The 16,426-nt window shown below is 58.2% G+C and overlaps 2 protein-coding genes across 2 annotated transcripts; both read left to right on the top strand.

Moving 5' to 3' along the window:
- Positions 1-5,786: 5,786 nt before the first annotated feature.
- Positions 5,787-7,646, top strand: SPBR_05759 (SH3 domain containing protein; the record flags this gene model as incomplete). The annotated part of the gene is made up of 3 exons (XM_040764022.1): positions 5,787-5,875; positions 5,952-6,035; positions 6,125-7,646. The coding sequence occupies 3 exons, from the start codon at positions 5,787-5,789 to the stop codon at positions 7,644-7,646; spliced, it is 1,695 nt and encodes a 564-aa protein (XP_040621994.1).
- Positions 7,647-9,195: 1,549 nt separating this feature from the next.
- On the top strand, positions 9,196-15,039 carry SPBR_05470 (protein kinase; the record flags this gene model as incomplete). The annotated part of the gene is made up of 1 exon (XM_040763734.1): positions 9,196-15,039. One exon carries the CDS (start codon positions 9,196-9,198, stop codon positions 15,037-15,039), a length of 5,844 nt encoding a protein of 1,947 aa, XP_040621993.1.
- Positions 15,040-16,426: the final 1,387 nt, after the last annotated feature.

Genomic DNA, 16,426 nt, shown 5'->3' with positions numbered 1-16,426 from the left:
TCGTTTCTGGGCGCATTGTCGATGACAGGACGCAAGGGAGACATGTAAGTGACAATGGGATTCGTGTCTACGGTCACGCCGGCCGCAAACGCAGATCTAGTACACTCTGGCATCCAAAAGGAAGATCCTCGGGACATTCTTGAATTTTAGGCTTTTTTTGTATTGGTTTTGCTCACTTTGACAGGTTTTTTTGGGGAGGGGGGAATTTTGCTATATATCTAAAGTCTTGTTTTTATTTTTGGTGTTTATTTTAGTCTTGATATACACACTTTTTCGGACATGATGAACAGTCTGAGAGGGCCAATGCTCTTTACAACTTTACTTCTGTATATTTAGGATGATTCTTGTGTAAAGTCGACTTTCATCGTTTATTCTTTTACCACATTTCGTGCACGGCACTCTTTGACCCTTACTGTGGACGTGAGGGGTAGGCAACTGGTCGTCATTCGTGCATATCTAGACCATGCATAATGCAAGCTATGACGCACCCAAGCAACATTAGCTAGCCTCGCATTTTGTCGTTTTGGACCGACTTACTTGTTTTGTGTGCTGTCGGGGACACTGGCATTGTACATCTGTTTGTCTATTCATCCTATGCCTTCCCCTTTGCAATGACGTTTGGTCTGCTTCGCCGTGGAAACCAGCGCAATGATGGACAGTATCCTCACCCGCCACCCATGGTATTGTTCGCCGGGACGAACGCTCATCCAACCGCATTGTCTCGACTGCGAATGGCTTTGGCTGGTACCGTCGGGCTATATATTTGATGTGCAACCTATTTTTTTTTTTTTTTTTTTTTTTCCAAGGGCATAGTTTTTCTTCCGTAATCCCCCCCTTCTTCGTTTGCTTGACCAATGCTTTGCGTCGCCTGCAAATGTAGAGAGATGGTTCATGACGTTTGGTTCCGGTCGGGAGTGGAGGGGCGGTACAGCATCGCACTGCTCACTGCACGCAACCGGACACGATGAGATCAAGTCTGGGTAAGCCATGAGCCTCTGCAAAGTATTATCCAACGAACCAGACGAGTCGATGCCATGTTCTCCAGATGTGGACAAACAGCATGTGCGTCTTCCCGAACGTGGTATAACAACAAGGTAGCTTGCATCGCCAACCGCATCTGCAGCGTTCCCATGGCGGCTGTTCAGACGCGGTCCAGAGAGTATTTTGGTACTTTTGCACAACTGCAGCAGTCGCTCTATATTTATCGACGTGTCCGTGCGGCACGGCAGAAAACGCTGGCCAGCAACTGCTCCCCAAAAGTGCTGTTGGGATACGTCCAGCGCTTATACAATTACGTGAGGCTCTTTGCGCGATCTTGGTTCACGAATGAGAAAACATTGTGGATGCCGAGCAGTTCCCAATGCACGTCCAGTGCAGTGCAATATACGAAGTACCGTTTCCTATTCTGGATGTCATAATTCGTCTTGCGCAGATTGTCTCTGGCCATTTTCAGCTGCTTCCGGGTGGAGTACAGAGGATGTCGTAATTATGTGGTAATTGATACCTATTTTCAGAAACCGTTTTCGGCTTCCCATTCAGCGATCCCGTCAACCAAAGAACTTGGAACGGAATTGGTGCTTTTGACCTTAAAATACACAAGCGATAGAGCTCTCGCAGAGACACGGGACGGGGAGCACGTCAACGGTGGAATCAATGGAACGGTGTACATGTACGAATTATGGTCTTGATGTTACTTGGCGTTGTTTTGGACATCATGGTTTTTGTGGTCTCTTCACGAATTCTTTTTATGGAGCAGCAGTTGCTTTTCACCGTAGCATTCGGTGTAAAATTTGCTCGTCCGTTCTTGTTTCCCGTATTGTTTTTGTCTCTGTGGCTTGGAAAACACGCACGGAGAGTACCTTGTAGATACGTTGACGAAAGTGGGTTCTCCCTAATAAAACAGAGTACCATCGTGGTGCATCCTGTTTCGTTTCAATTTTAACGGGGAGGAAAGAGATCGAGGTGAAGAAGAAAAAGACGAGAAGAGAAGGAAATGTGCAGCAGAAAAGAAAGACATCGCCAAACCACAACAAACCTAATTTCCGACAGACCAATCACCGTGGACCGGAACACTCGACGGGACCACAAGTCATTTTATTTTCAGTGCGTCAGGACGAAAGAGGTCCCGCATCCCCCCAGCTTCGCTTCATCAGCGTGGCAGGGGTGGCCCCTGTCCACGAGAGAAAAGTGCAACCCAAGACCCAAGCTCCTCAGGGCAAGCTCTGTCTGCGTTGCTGTTCGTCGTCGCCCAACGGTCAACGACGTTTCTGATTGCGGCCATGCCAATAAACGGACCGGCGACGTGCAAAGTTGCATACTTTATCTTTTCGTCGGCCTCTTAGTCGGCACAACAAAGTGCTTTGCTCTGCACAACACAATTCTACACATACCTCCCCTACAGTCTGTTTCGCGACGATTCGCCTCGTTGCACGCACAACATACCTCCTTGCATCCGACGGCCTGGCGGGCATCGTTTGCATCGGAACATCCGGCGTTGACTTCTTGGTGACATATCTTACGTGTACGAAGTAGGCGTCGCTGGAGTCTTGGCCTTTGTTTTCGAGAATCGAATCCGTTTTCTGGGTCCGGTTTTCAGCCTTTTGGCTTCGGGACGTCGCGCTGTCCACCCCGTAGCTCGTCTTTGTGTCTCAGTCCGTTGTGGGCCACGAAGCTGTGCTCGTATCTCGCGGGAGGAAATCATGCCCTTTCGGGTCTCCGTTTCCTCGTACTTTGCGTATGGGCGAGTGAGCCAAACCGCAGTGTCCGCCAACTGCCTTCAGGCGAGGACTGCCTGGCGATCGATTCGGGCTGTTCTTGCTTCTTTTGCTAGCTGTGTTTTGACTGTCTATCCGCGTCACGGCAAGGATACGTCGTGGAATATACGTCGTAGTGCTAGAAGACGGCACAGATGGGATCGATATCACGGAAAGGCCTTCTGCCGACTGAAAGACAAGACATCCCGGCACAGGGCCGTCTGCAGATGTTGAAATTATCCAATATGTAGGAATCCAGACAGCCACACACCCAGCCAAACAAGCAAACAAGCAAACAAGCAAACGAGAAACAAGAACACAAGACGGCACGCGACACGACACGAACACGGATGCCGTTGCGGCGCGTGTCAATGGTGGGTTGGACGATACGAAGTAATTACATCGTATGAAAGCGAGGACAGAAAGTAGAAAACGGCAGACGGGAGATGGAAACTTTTGTCGGCGAAAGGCCTGGAATGCGGGCGGCCTGGGCCAGGGCATTGGGTCCACAGGGTCGCGTTTTAGGGAAGGAGCAGCGCTGTGAATGTGAGAGCAGAGCAGCTGTATCACGTCCCACAGAGTCCACAAGACCCCAACAGAAGAACGCAAAAACGAGCAGACGCGTACGGCATACGTCGTCTGGCGCAATCAGAGTTCGGATGGAGGTCTAGTCTGGACGAAACCGACAATCTTGACAAGCCTCTTTTTCTTTTACTTTTGGCCGGCTGAATTGCAGCAATCCGCACTTGCCTTGAATAGAGGCAGTTGCATCGCAAGCTACGGAGTATTGTTCCTTCCTCGTTTGCTCCCACGACAGCGCGCGGTCTAGCTCCGTCAATAGCTTGCCTTTAGCTCTTTCCTCCGCTAGCGAACGTGTTCCTGCCTGCCTTCTATCCACTCCTTCTATTTTGGCTGCGTTTCTGCCCCTGTCAGTCTCATTGGCCCTTTCCTCATTGGGCTAGTCCCCGTGCTGTATCAACATCGGACCCTTGCATGGGGAGGCAGACCGCGAGCAGAGAGGAGAATTCCTGGGTCTCTCATGTTTTGTGTCTCTGTCTCGCCGTCCGCCAGGGGGATTTTCCTCTCTCCACGCACATCCCGCACCCTAAAGGCGTAGAATTTCCGTGGGCTGTCAAGCCCCATCGCTGCTCGCTGTGTTTACCTGGTCGCTCTTGCCCGACGAAACCGTTTCGAACGCTCCTTCCGTATTTACCTCAGTTCCCGGTGGTTCCTCCCCCAAAACAAACCTTATGGTTGACGTCCAGCCTGCTGTGTCGCCTGTGGTGCCTTCCTCATCGAGAGAAGAGCAATTTCACACTACCTCGTCTTTCTCTCGCACCCCCTTTTGCTTCTTGTCCTTCACTAATCTCCTTTTCCACTTCATTTTCGAGTGTGTTTGGCGCATCTCATTCTCAGCCTTTGGCTTTCAACTTTCTTCGGTTTCGCTGTCGTCCGAGACTGATGCTTTGTATTAAGCATTCTTGGCGGTCTCTACGTATCCTTTGTCGGTACTACAAGCATATCGCCAAGCCATTGCAGGCCAAAGGTACTTCCACTTTCAACAAATTGCAATTTGAACTCAAAACGGCATTCTCTACGCCCGATTTGCTGCCAGCCCCAGCCTCCCACGTTCTTTTTCGTTCGTTTCGTTAATAATCGTCTTTTTCTTTTTTTGTCTTTTGTCCACATTCCCTTCCCAGCCACCCAGAGATCCAACATCTGCGCTCCAAACTTAGACTCTGTCCTGTTGCATGGAAAATCACTGCAGCGCATACCACATCCTGCAGCAAACCACACTGTCCGCAGGCCTGCAGGACGCCTCGCATTGACCCATTGATCCAGCACTGTCCTCTTGTCTGGTAATTCGAGTGGCCAGGAAACGGCAACAAGCAGCAACCCGTGAGAACAGGCGGATTCGCAAACAAACGCAGGAGTCAACTCATCATTTCAACTCACTGAGGCTCCTCTATTGTAGCCGCAGCACTGCGACCACTGATCACCGCTCGCTCCGCCCCTCTTATCTGTCCGTTCGCACACCTTCTCTTCCCGTTCCCCAAGGCCTGAGATCCCAAGAGTGAGCCAAGCGGACAACCGCCTGCCCCGTCTGCGACACCGTTATTGCCTCCACACCATCTGCTTGTGCGCAGTTCCTCTTTTAGCCCTCCGTTTTGCTTGGGCTCGTTATTCTGTACTTGGGCTCCTTTTTCTGTTGCCGGCGGCTGCTTCTTTCAAAACTTACTGAGTAGTCTCAACTGGCTGGGTCTGGCCTGGCCTGCAACTGTGGCCCTGCTCCTGCGCCTATTGCTACCTCGCCAATTTCTTTTTCTACTACCCTGTACCCCCGGTCGACTCCTCTTCCTCTCATTCTCTTCTGTTTTCTCCCCCTTCCCACCCCTACCTTTTTCATCGTCACTCTGTGTCCTATCTTTCTCCTTCTCTTTCTGCTTCTGCATTCCTTTCGGATTTCACGACAAAAAAAACGCCAAAGGTCTCACCAGCGTCGACACGAAATCACTGACATCGCCTCAACGTTGTTCAGTCCGGACCGGTTAACTCAGTCGCCATTCTCCAGCCAGCTTCCATCGGCCCACGCAGTCGTTACCTGGAACCTGAATCGATAGCCAATTGGACCCGAGCCAAGGTCCAAGACACAAGACACAATACATAGAACAATAGCACAACAGGACAACAGGACTTTGCAGCCCGACGCGTTGGCGACTCAGCAGCAAGACAAGCACAACGAACTCCAAAAATTGTGTCGTCAAACCGTGCAATTATGTCGATGTGTGCGCAGTAAAGCTCTTCTCTTTTTGCTACGAGCCTGGACTTCCCCGATCCCGCGCCACTTATTACGCCTATCCATTCCACGGCACATAGGACCGGTCGTTCGAACAGCAGAAATCTGACCACACCTCTCGACAACCGGGACTCGTCTCGAGAGCAGCTCCCCTGAGAGCTTTCCTGCCAGTTTCCTACGGACTTGCGACAGCTGCGACACTCTCAGTCACCTGCGTATCGACACATCTTGCCGCCATGTCGGACTGCTTTTCTTTACAGGGCTCGACGAGGTGCCCGGCCTTCCAGTCAGCCTCCATATCACCATCGGCTGCTCGCGGTCAATAGTGCGTCGTTCCCTTGCATCTCCTTTTCTGGACCTGGTCTTGCCTCGCCATGTCGGCCTCTGCTAACTCGATCCAGTGACTTTCTCAAATTCGTTTCCGACCGGGTGACGTTCGATTCACAGCTCGACACGTACATCCAGACAACATTTATTCAAGAACAGTAAGGCTGATGCTCTCGTTTTCACGTTTTCACGTTTTCACGTTCCATTCCTCTCACTTCCCCTTGCGGTAGCTAATATCCCCATTCAGATTCCAAGCCCGCATAGGATGCCAGGCCATAAATCTTGCCAATACAAGCGAAATCTACCCGCGCTACCTGACAAGCACCATCTGCAGTGCCATTGTCCAGTCGTCCATTTCAACATGTGGTCTCTCGGCGGCCAACGCACAGCCGCTGTGCGCGGAAACATGTGCCCAATTTGCCGAGAGCGAGCTGTACATTGTGGACGACGGCGCCCTTTGCGGAAATGCCACGTCAGATGCCATCAAGCTGATAAAATCCGACTTTGCCATCTGTTCGTCCCCGGATACTTCACTTTCCAGCGACTGCATTTACGGCAGCGCCAACGAACCCGACAACTGCGGATACGGTAACAGCACGATTGGCCTGTGTTCGTACTGCGCATCTGGTGGCATCAACTCGACCGACACCTGCTGCTACAACTCCCAGGCCGAGAGCCGGTGTGCGGGCGTCGTTCTGCCGACAATCACGTCGACGATGACCTTCTCCACCCCTTCGTCCACTGCCCCCGCCACCTCCTCGCCGGTTGCCGCTGTCAGCGGCACCCACCATGGCCTGTCTGGTGGCGCCATTGCCGGTATCGTCATTGGATCGGTCGCTGGTGTCGCCCTACTGGCCGGCCTCATTTTCCTTGCCATCATCGCCCTCCGCCGGAGACGCACTGGCAGCCAGAACGGCAGCATCTTCAACCAGCCGTCTCCCGCGCGGCAAGGAGGACTCCCACAGATGTCTCACCCGCATCAGCCTCTGCCGTCCTCGCACGGCAACCAGCCCTTTGACGTCAATCCAGGCGGTCGCATTGCGCGCATGTCGGCTCTTGAGGGTCCTGGTGTGGACGCAGGTGACTCCCCCAGCCCGCCGGGCCGGGGTGCCTCTGCTGGCGCTGGCGCCGTTGCTGGCGCCGTTGCGGGCTATGCTGTCGGCAGACGGCGCGGTGACGACCACTCCTCGTCCGACGGCTACAACGATAGCCCTGACTCCGAAAACCGCACAGGCATTCTCCGGCCACCGCCAACAACGATGCGCCGCAACGGGTCGTTGTCGAGCGGTTCCGTTCTGGCCGGCGAGGACCCGCAGTCGCCCTCGAGCGCCGGCATGTCCTCGCCCCAGGCCATTACCAGCCAGCAGTCCGAGCAGCTGCCGTTCTTCAAGGACTACTATTCCCAGGACGACATCCACCCGGGTGACCGCGTGGCTGTTCTCTGGGCATACCAGCCGCGCGCGGCCGACGAGTTCTCGCTGGAGCGTGGCGACATGCTCAAGGTCGTCGGCATCTGGGACGACGGCTGGGCTACGGGTGTGATGATGGACGAGCGAGCTGACGAATGGGAGGCACGGCGGCAAGCGCAGCGGGACAGCGGTGTGTCCAACACGTCTGGCCGCGGCCGCGACATCTCCCCGGCAGTCAGCGGCGAGATTAAGGCCTTCCCGCTTGTCTGCGTCTGTCTGCCGGAGCACTGGCGCAAGACTATTGAGGGCGACAGCTCGACCGAGACGGCATCAAGTGCACACCCGATGCACGGGTTATAGCCATGGCGCTTCTATGGTGCAAACTCATTCATTTGTATTTCTGCTCGCATCGCGAATAATGTCTTATGAAACGACGTCCTCTTCAAACCCATCATTATACTACAATACACTACCAGCCTCGGAGTTTGGCGCTTTTTCGCCTCGCATGGCCCCACCACCACCAACACAACATATACAATACGCCTTCCACCTACCAACTACCATTGTTGCGTTTCTTTTGTTGTCTTTTTTGTGGATATGGTCTTGGGACCTACCCAACCGACTCTGCCTCAGGGCGACCTTGGTCACCTATCCAACAACAACAATCTTCTACTCGTCTTCGGCATCTTTTTTGTTCTACTACGCAGCGCTTGTTCGATTTTGTCCATACGTCATAGTTTCGCTTCACGACTCTCCTTTCGATGTCTGGCTTTTTATTCTCACTTCCGGCCTTTGGCCAACCAGCTACGGCGCATAGACACGACCCGAAGCTATTTAGCTATTTGCTATCACTCTCCTTGATTCTCATATACAACCATTTCATCTTTCGCCTTTCGTCTTTTCGATCTGATACGATACAGCGTAATGCCTCACCCCTCGTCAACGATTCCCGACAACTCTCTTTAATCGCTGGGAGTGCATGCTTGTCATTCTTATGGTGTGCATATGCTCCTTTTGGTTTTCGAACCAATCTTTCCCACACGATACCCAACAACCTCCAAAGAGCAGCAAGGCGAGGAAAGGACAGGAAACGGACGCGTGGTGTTTGGGCGGGCATTTTCATAATTTCTTCTTCGTTTCGTCTACGTTCCCTCTTGAGGGACGTTCTGACCATGTAATTTCGTATTATTTTCTTTCTTGACCATATTCGTTGTCAATATTACTTTCATTTGTCCCATCTTGAGGATTGGGGAGGGGAGATTGGGAGGAAGGGACGAGGAAGGGGCATGAAGACAGGAAGAGGGAAGCTGAGAATAGCAAGCGTTCTTGTCGATGGGATTGCTTTGGTGAGTCCCAGAGACGAAGCAGCTTATCCCCATTACAGTAGCTTTAAAATACAAGTATTTATTCGATGCATTTATTCGACGTGGTTAATTGTGAATTTATTGTCAGCAACGGTGGACGTTCAATGTCGTCTTATTTATAGCTTGTCTGTGGATCACGTGTATCACGTGGCGCTGCTTATCTTATCGTACCTCTGCACATACCTTATTAGTGCCCGGTGCTTAGTGGCGGGCACCTGCCTCCTGCCTGCTGTGATTGTCATGGACCCATGGAGACCGCCCAAAGGCGTCTAGCAGCTCCAGCATCGTCCAGATCCAAGCTGCGTACTAATGGTAAAACCTTCGTCAACACCGACCAACGCCGAACCAACAAACACGCAATTTAGCATCTATTGAGATTCGAGCTCTATGAACCACGCCTTTCCTCGTACTCTCAGCCCGTCTGCCATGATTCTTCGACAGACCTCCATCGAGCGACGATAGCGAGCTCCTGAGCTCTCGATACCTTTCTCTCCATCCACCTTCCATCACACCGCTGCCCCAATACCGCCCACCTCTTCTCCGCCATGGGCCAGGGCTACTCGCTGACGACGCCGTCGGCGGGGTCGGCCGGCATCGACGTCCCCGAGCTCGGCGACCTCGTCTACGAGAAGTCGATTGGCATCGCGCGCTTTATGAAGAGCATCCGCGCGCGGCACCACGACGGCGTCGTCCTCGTCAAAGTGCTCGTCAAGCCGTATACGCCCATGACGCTGGCTGTCTACCGCGACCGGCTCGTGCGCGAACGGCGCATCCTGGCGGACGTGCCCAACGCGCTCGCGTACCAGCGCATCGTCGAGACGGACACCAACGGGTTTCTGGTGCGGCAGTTTCTGTACAACTCGCTCTACGACCGCATGAGCACGCGGCCCTTTTTGGAGGACATTGAAAAGAAGTGGCTCGCGTTCCAGCTGCTGTGCGCGCTGCGCGACTGCCACGCGCGCGACGTGTACCACGGCGACATCAAGACGGAGAACGTGCTGGTGACGTCGTGGAACTGGCTGTACCTGACGGACTTTTCGTCGGCGTTCAAGCCGGTGCTGCTGCCCGACGACAACCCGGCGGACTTTTCGTATTTTTTCGACACGTCGGGGCGGCGGACGTGCTACCTGGCGCCGGAGCGGTTTGTGCCGTCGGCGACGGCAACAGCAGCGGCGGCAGCCGAGGGGGGCGAGGCCGACGATGCCGAGGAGGACAGTCCGGTTTTGGACGATGACGACGATGACGACGATGACGACAACGACAACGGCGAGCACGAGCACGACCACGAGCACGACCACACCAGACAACCACGCAGACACCGCGGCCGTCGACGCCGTGCTGCACCGCCGGGCACGCCGCCGAACCGCATCACATGGGCCATGGACGTGTTCAGCGCGGGCTGCGTCATCGCGGAGCTCGTGCTGGAGTCGCCCATTTTCAGCCTGAGCCAGCTGTTCCGGTACCGCCGCGGCGAGTACGACCCGTCGGCGGCGCACCTCGGCCGCATCCAGGACCGCGACCTCGCCGACATGATTGCGCACATGATCCAGCTCGACCCGCAGAAGCGGTACGCGGCCGAGGAGTACCTCGACTTTTACCGCGGCAAGGTGTTCCCCGACTACTTTTACTCGTTCCTGCACCAGTACATGGAGGTCATCACGGACCCGGTGGCGGCGCACTTTTCGGCGTCGGGCGCGTCGCGCAACCTGGGCGAGGCGGACGAGCGCATCGACCGCGTGTTTTACGACTTTGACAAGATATCCTACTTTTTGGGGTTCCAGGACGACGCTACGGCGGGGGCGGCAGCAGCAACAACAGCAACAACAACGACGACGACAGACGCGTCCAGCATGGCGACACGGGCACCCCGCCTGGGCCTCGGCCTGTTCCCTGTGCGCCTCAGCATTCCCACCAAAGAGCACAGTGTTCGCGCCGGCGCCGAGCCCACGGCGGACAACGGCGCGCTCATCTTCCTGACGCTCATCGTGGCGTCGATCCGCAACACGGCGCGGGCGGCGTCCAAGATCCGCGCGTGCGACGTGCTGCTGGCGTTTGCCGAGCGGCTGACGGACGAGGCCAAGCTGGACCGCGTGCTGCCGTACCTGATGGCGCTGCTCAACGACCGCGCCGAGATGGTGGTGGTGGCGGCCGTGCGGTCCGTGACGCAGCTGCTGGCGCTCGTGCGCACGGTCAGCCCCGTCAACGCGCACGTGTTTCTGGAGTACATTCTGCCGCGCATGCAGGCGGCGCTCCTGGGCAGCGCGACGACGACGGCCAGCAGCGGGCGCGAGGCCAGCCCGGTGGTGCGCGCGACGTACGCGGCGTGTCTGGGCACGCTGGCGACGACGGCCCGCCGGTTCCTGGAGATGGCGGCGCGGGTCGACCGCATGGTGGGCGTGACGGACGGCGACGCCGACGTGGAGGGGCCCACGGCGGCTCTGCCAGCGCGCCCAGCGCCCCCTCCTGCAGGCCGGAGGAGCAGCGACGACAACGACGACGACCACCTCGAGGACGGCCTGTTTGACGCGGCGCAGCGCGAGCTGGTCGACCTGTTTGAGCTGCACACCAAGGCGCTCATCGAGGACGCCGACCCCTATGTGCGGCGCGCGTTTCTCACGTCGGTGCCGGCGCTGTGCCTGTTTTTCGGGGCGGCCGACGCCAACGACATCATCGTGACGCACCTCAACACGTACCTCAACGACCGTGACTGGATGCTCAAGTGCGCGTTTTTCGACACGATTGTCGGCGTGGCCACGTTCCTGGGCAGCGCGTCGCTCGAGGCGTTCATCCTGCCGCTCATGGTGCAGGCCCTCGCCGACCCCGAGGAGCACGTCGTGCAGGCCGTGCTGCAGGCGCTGGCCGAGCTGGCCGACGTCGGGCTCTTTGCGAAGCCCGTGGTCTGGGAGCTGGTCGAGGCCACGGCGCGCTTTGCCGTGCACCCCAACCTGTGGATCCGCGAAGCGGCCGCGCGGTTCCTGGCCGCGGCCACCAAGTTCCTGTCGCCGGCCCAGATCCGCTGTCTCTTCCTGCCGCTTGTGGCGCCCTACCTCAAGCCGCCGGGCCTCCTGCTCCCTCCGTTTTCGAGCTCATCGAGTTTGTCCAGTTCGTCCCGTTCGTCCGGTGCCGGCGCGTCGTCGCCCGAGCTGGTGCTGCTGGACCACCTCCAACGGCCGCTGTCGCGCGCCGTGTTCGACCAGGCGGTCAACTGGGCCATGAAGGCCGACCGCGGCGCGTTCTGGAAGCCCGTGCAGAAGCTGCGGGGGTTCCCCTTTGGCATGTCGGCGTCGGCGTCGGCGTCGTTTCCGTCGCCCGCAGCGGCGGCGGCGGCAGCAGCAGCGACGGGTGGTCCGGGGGGCGCGGGCGGGTCCGGCGGTGGCCATGCGACCGGCCGGTTCGTGGTCCCGCGCTCGCTGAGCAAGGTGGCGCGCAACGAAGAGGACGAGCAGTGGATCAACCGGCTGCGCAACCTGGGCCTCGCGACGGACGACGAGTTCAAGCTGCTGGCGCTGCGCGAATTCATCTGGCGGCTGAGCCGGCGCAAGATGCACGAGCAGCACGCGTATGCGGACGGCCCCGCGTCTGCGTCTGCGTCTGCGTCTGGTGGCGACCCCAACCTCAACAACATTGTGCCGCTGCGCAGCCTGGGCATCACGCCGCAGACGGTCCTCTTTGACGAGGAGCCGCAGAAACAAACCCACCTGGCCGTCCCGCCGCCGCCGCCTGCTGCCACCATCACCCTCACCACCAACAACAACACGCGTCTCCCTGGCGAGTCGCCCCGCTCGATCGAGGACGCCCTGCACGACGCGTCCATGACGATTGACGACCCGGTGGCCAAGCGCCGGCGGGCCGCCCTCAATGTGCACCGCAACCGGCTGGGCCATCACGACCACCACAACCACCACAACCACCACCGCCACGGCAGTGGAGCGTCGCCATCGCCGGCCGTGCGGGACGGCTACTTGACGGCCGCCTCGCCGACGACGACAGGCAGCAGCCGTAATCACAGCCCACAACGGGACGTGGCCGGCTCGCCCACCACAGCGGTCGGCGGCGGCGGCGGCGACGACGACGCGGCGTCTCTGCGGTCGCTGCAGGTGGCGCTGTCGCCGCCGGTGAGCAACGGCGGTGGTATTGGTGGTGTTGCGAGCGCTCCCGGACCCGCATCGTCGCTGCGCCACCGGCCCAGCGCCATTTCCCTGCTGAACCGCAAAGACAGCGCCGCGCACAAGAGCAGCAAGAGCGGCGCGGCCGAGACGACGACGACGGAAGCCAATGCCTTTGGGCAGGTCGAGGGCCGCTCGGCGTTCAGCGGCCGCGTGCCGTCGCGGTCGCCCGTGCCGTCCGACGACCAGAGCGCGAGCGAGCCGGACGAGCTGGGGTCGCCGGCGGCGGCGGCGGCATCGTCGGGATTGGCCGCCAGCGGCAGCCGGTACCGCGCGCACCACACGTACAGCGGCAACGACCCGAGCGTGCTGCGGATGCTGGACGCCATGTTTGTGGACAACTACCCGCACGACGTGGCCGAGTTCAGCCCCCTGGTGACGCCCCTGTCGCGCAAGAAGGCGACCGCCGCGGTGTCCACGGCGTCGTCGACCAGCGGCAGCAGCGGCGGGAGACGCGCGGCGGCCGACGTGTGGCGGCCCGCGGGCCGGATGGTGGCGACGTTTTCGGAGCACGCAGGGGCCATCAACCGCGTCGTCGTGTCGCCGGACCACGCGTTTTTCCTGACGGGCGGCGACGACGGCACGGTGCGCGTCTGGGACACGCAGCGGCTCGAGCGCAACATTGCGCACCGGTCGCGGCAGGTGCACCGCCACGCGCCGGGCGCCCGCGTGCTGGCGCTCTGCTTCATCGAGAACACGCACTGCTTCATCAGCTGCGCGAGCGACGGCAGCGTGCACGTGGTCAAGGTCGAGTACGCGGTGCCATCGGCGGCGTCGTCGGCAACCGCACCGTCGTCGACATCGCCGTCTACATCGCCTCCCAGCAGCAGCAGCATGCCGCGCTACAGCCGGCTGCGGCTGCTGCGCGAGTACCAGCTGCCGCGCGGCGAGTGGGCCGTCTGGTGCGACCACTTCAAGCAGGAGGCCAGCTCGGTGCTCGTGCTGGCGACCAACCGGTCGCGCGTCCTGGGCATCGACCTGCGCACCATGACGCTGCTGTTTGCGCTGGCCAACCCGGTGCACCACGGCACGCCGACGTGTTTTGCCGTGGACCGCAAGCGCAACTGGCTCGTGGTGGCGACGTCGCACGGGGTGCTGGACCTCTGGGACCTGCGGTTCAAGATGCGGCTCAAGGGGTGGGGGATTGCCGGGGGCGCGGCCGGCGCCACGGGCGGCGGCACAGCGGCGTCGCCCATCTACCGCCTGGCCATCCACCCGTCCAAGGGCCGCGGCAAGTGGCTGTGCGTCGCCGGCGGCACGGGCCAGGGCGGCGAGGTGACGGTGTGGGACCTCGAGAAGACGCTCTGCCGGGAGGTGTACCGAACGGGGGCGGCCGCTGCCGCTTCCACGTCCAGCACGGCCACCAAGGACCTGTACGAGCCCTGGGACGTCGACGAGGACCGGCCCGAGGGCATGCTGGGCCGGTTTGCCACGAGCATCGACCCGGCCGGGGTGGCCAACGGGGGGACCCCCGCGACAGCGGCAGCGGCTGCGGCTGCCGGTGTCGCGCCAGGCACGACCGGCGCGGGCGGCGACAAGGGCGTACGCGCCATGGTGGCCGGGTCGTCCCCCGTCGACGACCAGCGGGATGTGCGGCACGCGTTTCTTGTGACGGGCGGCAGCGACCGGAAGCTGCGGTTCTGGGACCTGTGGCGGATCGAGAACAGCACGGTGTACAGCGGCCAGGACGAAGGGTGGATTGGGGGGGTTGGGACGCATGGGGCGCATGGTGGTGGTGCCGGAGGAAATGCGAGCACGGCGGCTCATGTCGGCCACGCCGCCGGCCGCTCGACGTTTACCGCCACGCAGGTCACGACCGCCATGGCCGTCAACACCGAACGCCCGCCGCGGTCAGCCGGCGGGGCGGGCGGCGTGGCCATGACGCCGAGCAGCTCGAGCAAAGGACGCAGCACGGGCGCTGCTGCTGCGACGAGCAGCGGCACCACATCTGCTGGCGCCGCTACTGCCGCCGCCGCCGCCGACGCCGTCCCCCGGCTGTCGCGCGCGTCCGTCATTGCCGCGCAGCAACAGCAGCTGCTGCGCAGCCACCTGGACGCCATCACGGACGTGGCGCTGCTGGAGAGTCCGTACATGGCGACGGTGTCGGTGGACCGCATGGGCGTGATTTTTGATTGTCATGAGGGCTGTGGTGTGTGGATGGTGTGTTGTCGTGGCGTGTTGTCGTGGCGTGAATCGTCTGTCCGGCGTCGACGGTCACCGTGAAGAATTGTGCTGTTGAGAAGAAGGAGAAGGAAGAGACGGAAAAAAAGAGAAAAAAAAAAAAAAAAACACAACGAAATATCATGAGAAAAGACAAATCAGAATAAATGACCTTTGCTGTCTGCTATCTTTTCAGCATCTGCGCTCGATGACTGCGATAGACAATGTCTGCTTTGCGATATGTAGTTGCTTCAATTCACTCTGTAAGACTGAAAGAAAACGACCATTATATTGATATTGACTCGCGAGTCTGGGTTACGGGCTGTTGTCCATTGTCCCTTATGTTATGATGCCATGTTTCGTCCCAGGAAACCAACGACAGCTCCAACTAGAATAACGGGACAGATCAGACAGAGTCCACACGTCCTCCGCTCGTCGCTTGTCCAGTCACATCGCCACTTTGCTCGCTTTGTCCCGCTCTTTAAGCTCTGCGAGATGCTTCTTTCTTTTTTTTTTCTTTTTCTTTTTTCTTTTTTTTTTTTTAACCCCAATCCGTGTTTGCTGGTCGCCTTCTTTTTCCATTTCCACCATCCGTCTTTGCTGGGTTTCTGGTTTCTCGGTCGTCTTTACGTTTGCCAAGTCCAGGCCTCGGCAGACTTTCCCCTTACTCCTGTCATTATTTACCTATTTATGCTACACCACAGACGACTCCAGATAAAACCGTAGCACCAACCCACCAACCCACCAACTCACCAACTCACCAAGGCACCGTGCAGTCTCTCCACATACCGGTCCACCTACTTGACCCGCCGTCCTGGACCGCCCGCAGCAGAGCCCTGAGCATGAGCACCCAACACAACTGCCGTCGACATGGCCGCGATCACGTAGCATTTCCACCACGTAGCCATTCGCACGGAATGCTCCGAGCCGGGTTGTGTGCCTGGACGGAGTGCCCTTGTAGTATTCCGTACTCGATCGCCACAGGTCTCCTGGTGAGGCCTATATTCCTATATTCATCGCTAGTATTGCTTTCGTTTCGTTGTCTTTTTTCCATCTGCGTGCGTCTTCCAGCAGCCAGATCTCCAAACATCCTCGGCGTCAACAATCTGTGTCTCTGTGTCGGCTGGTCATCGTATATTGTATGCATCTTTGTCCCCTCTCTGTCCGCTGCGGTCCGCTTCCGTCTAGTCGACGGCCCATCTAGTCCTAGTTCTAGTTCGCTTTGGCTTAGTTATGCATCGCCAAACATCTCCTTCGTCCCGTTGGCTGTCCGAAGAAGCGATGTGCATCTCTTCCCCTCCTTTGCATTTCTTTCGCCTGTCGTTTCGTCCCCCCTCCCTGCATCCCCTCTCTGTGTTATCCACTCTGTCGGGACGGCTACACCGGAAAGGTCCATGTGGTCCTGCGTCGGGCCTTTCACGATTCCTTTCATTTTTGTTTCCTTTTTGTT

Source organism: Sporothrix brasiliensis (assembly GCF_000820605.1).
Source record: "Sporothrix brasiliensis 5110 chromosome Unknown Cont15, whole genome shotgun sequence".
Classification (NCBI taxonomy): Eukaryota; Fungi; Ascomycota; class Sordariomycetes; order Ophiostomatales; family Ophiostomataceae; genus Sporothrix; species Sporothrix brasiliensis.
Note: the sequence above shows the minus strand (reverse complement) of the source record. Positions and strands in the feature narration are given on the sequence as shown.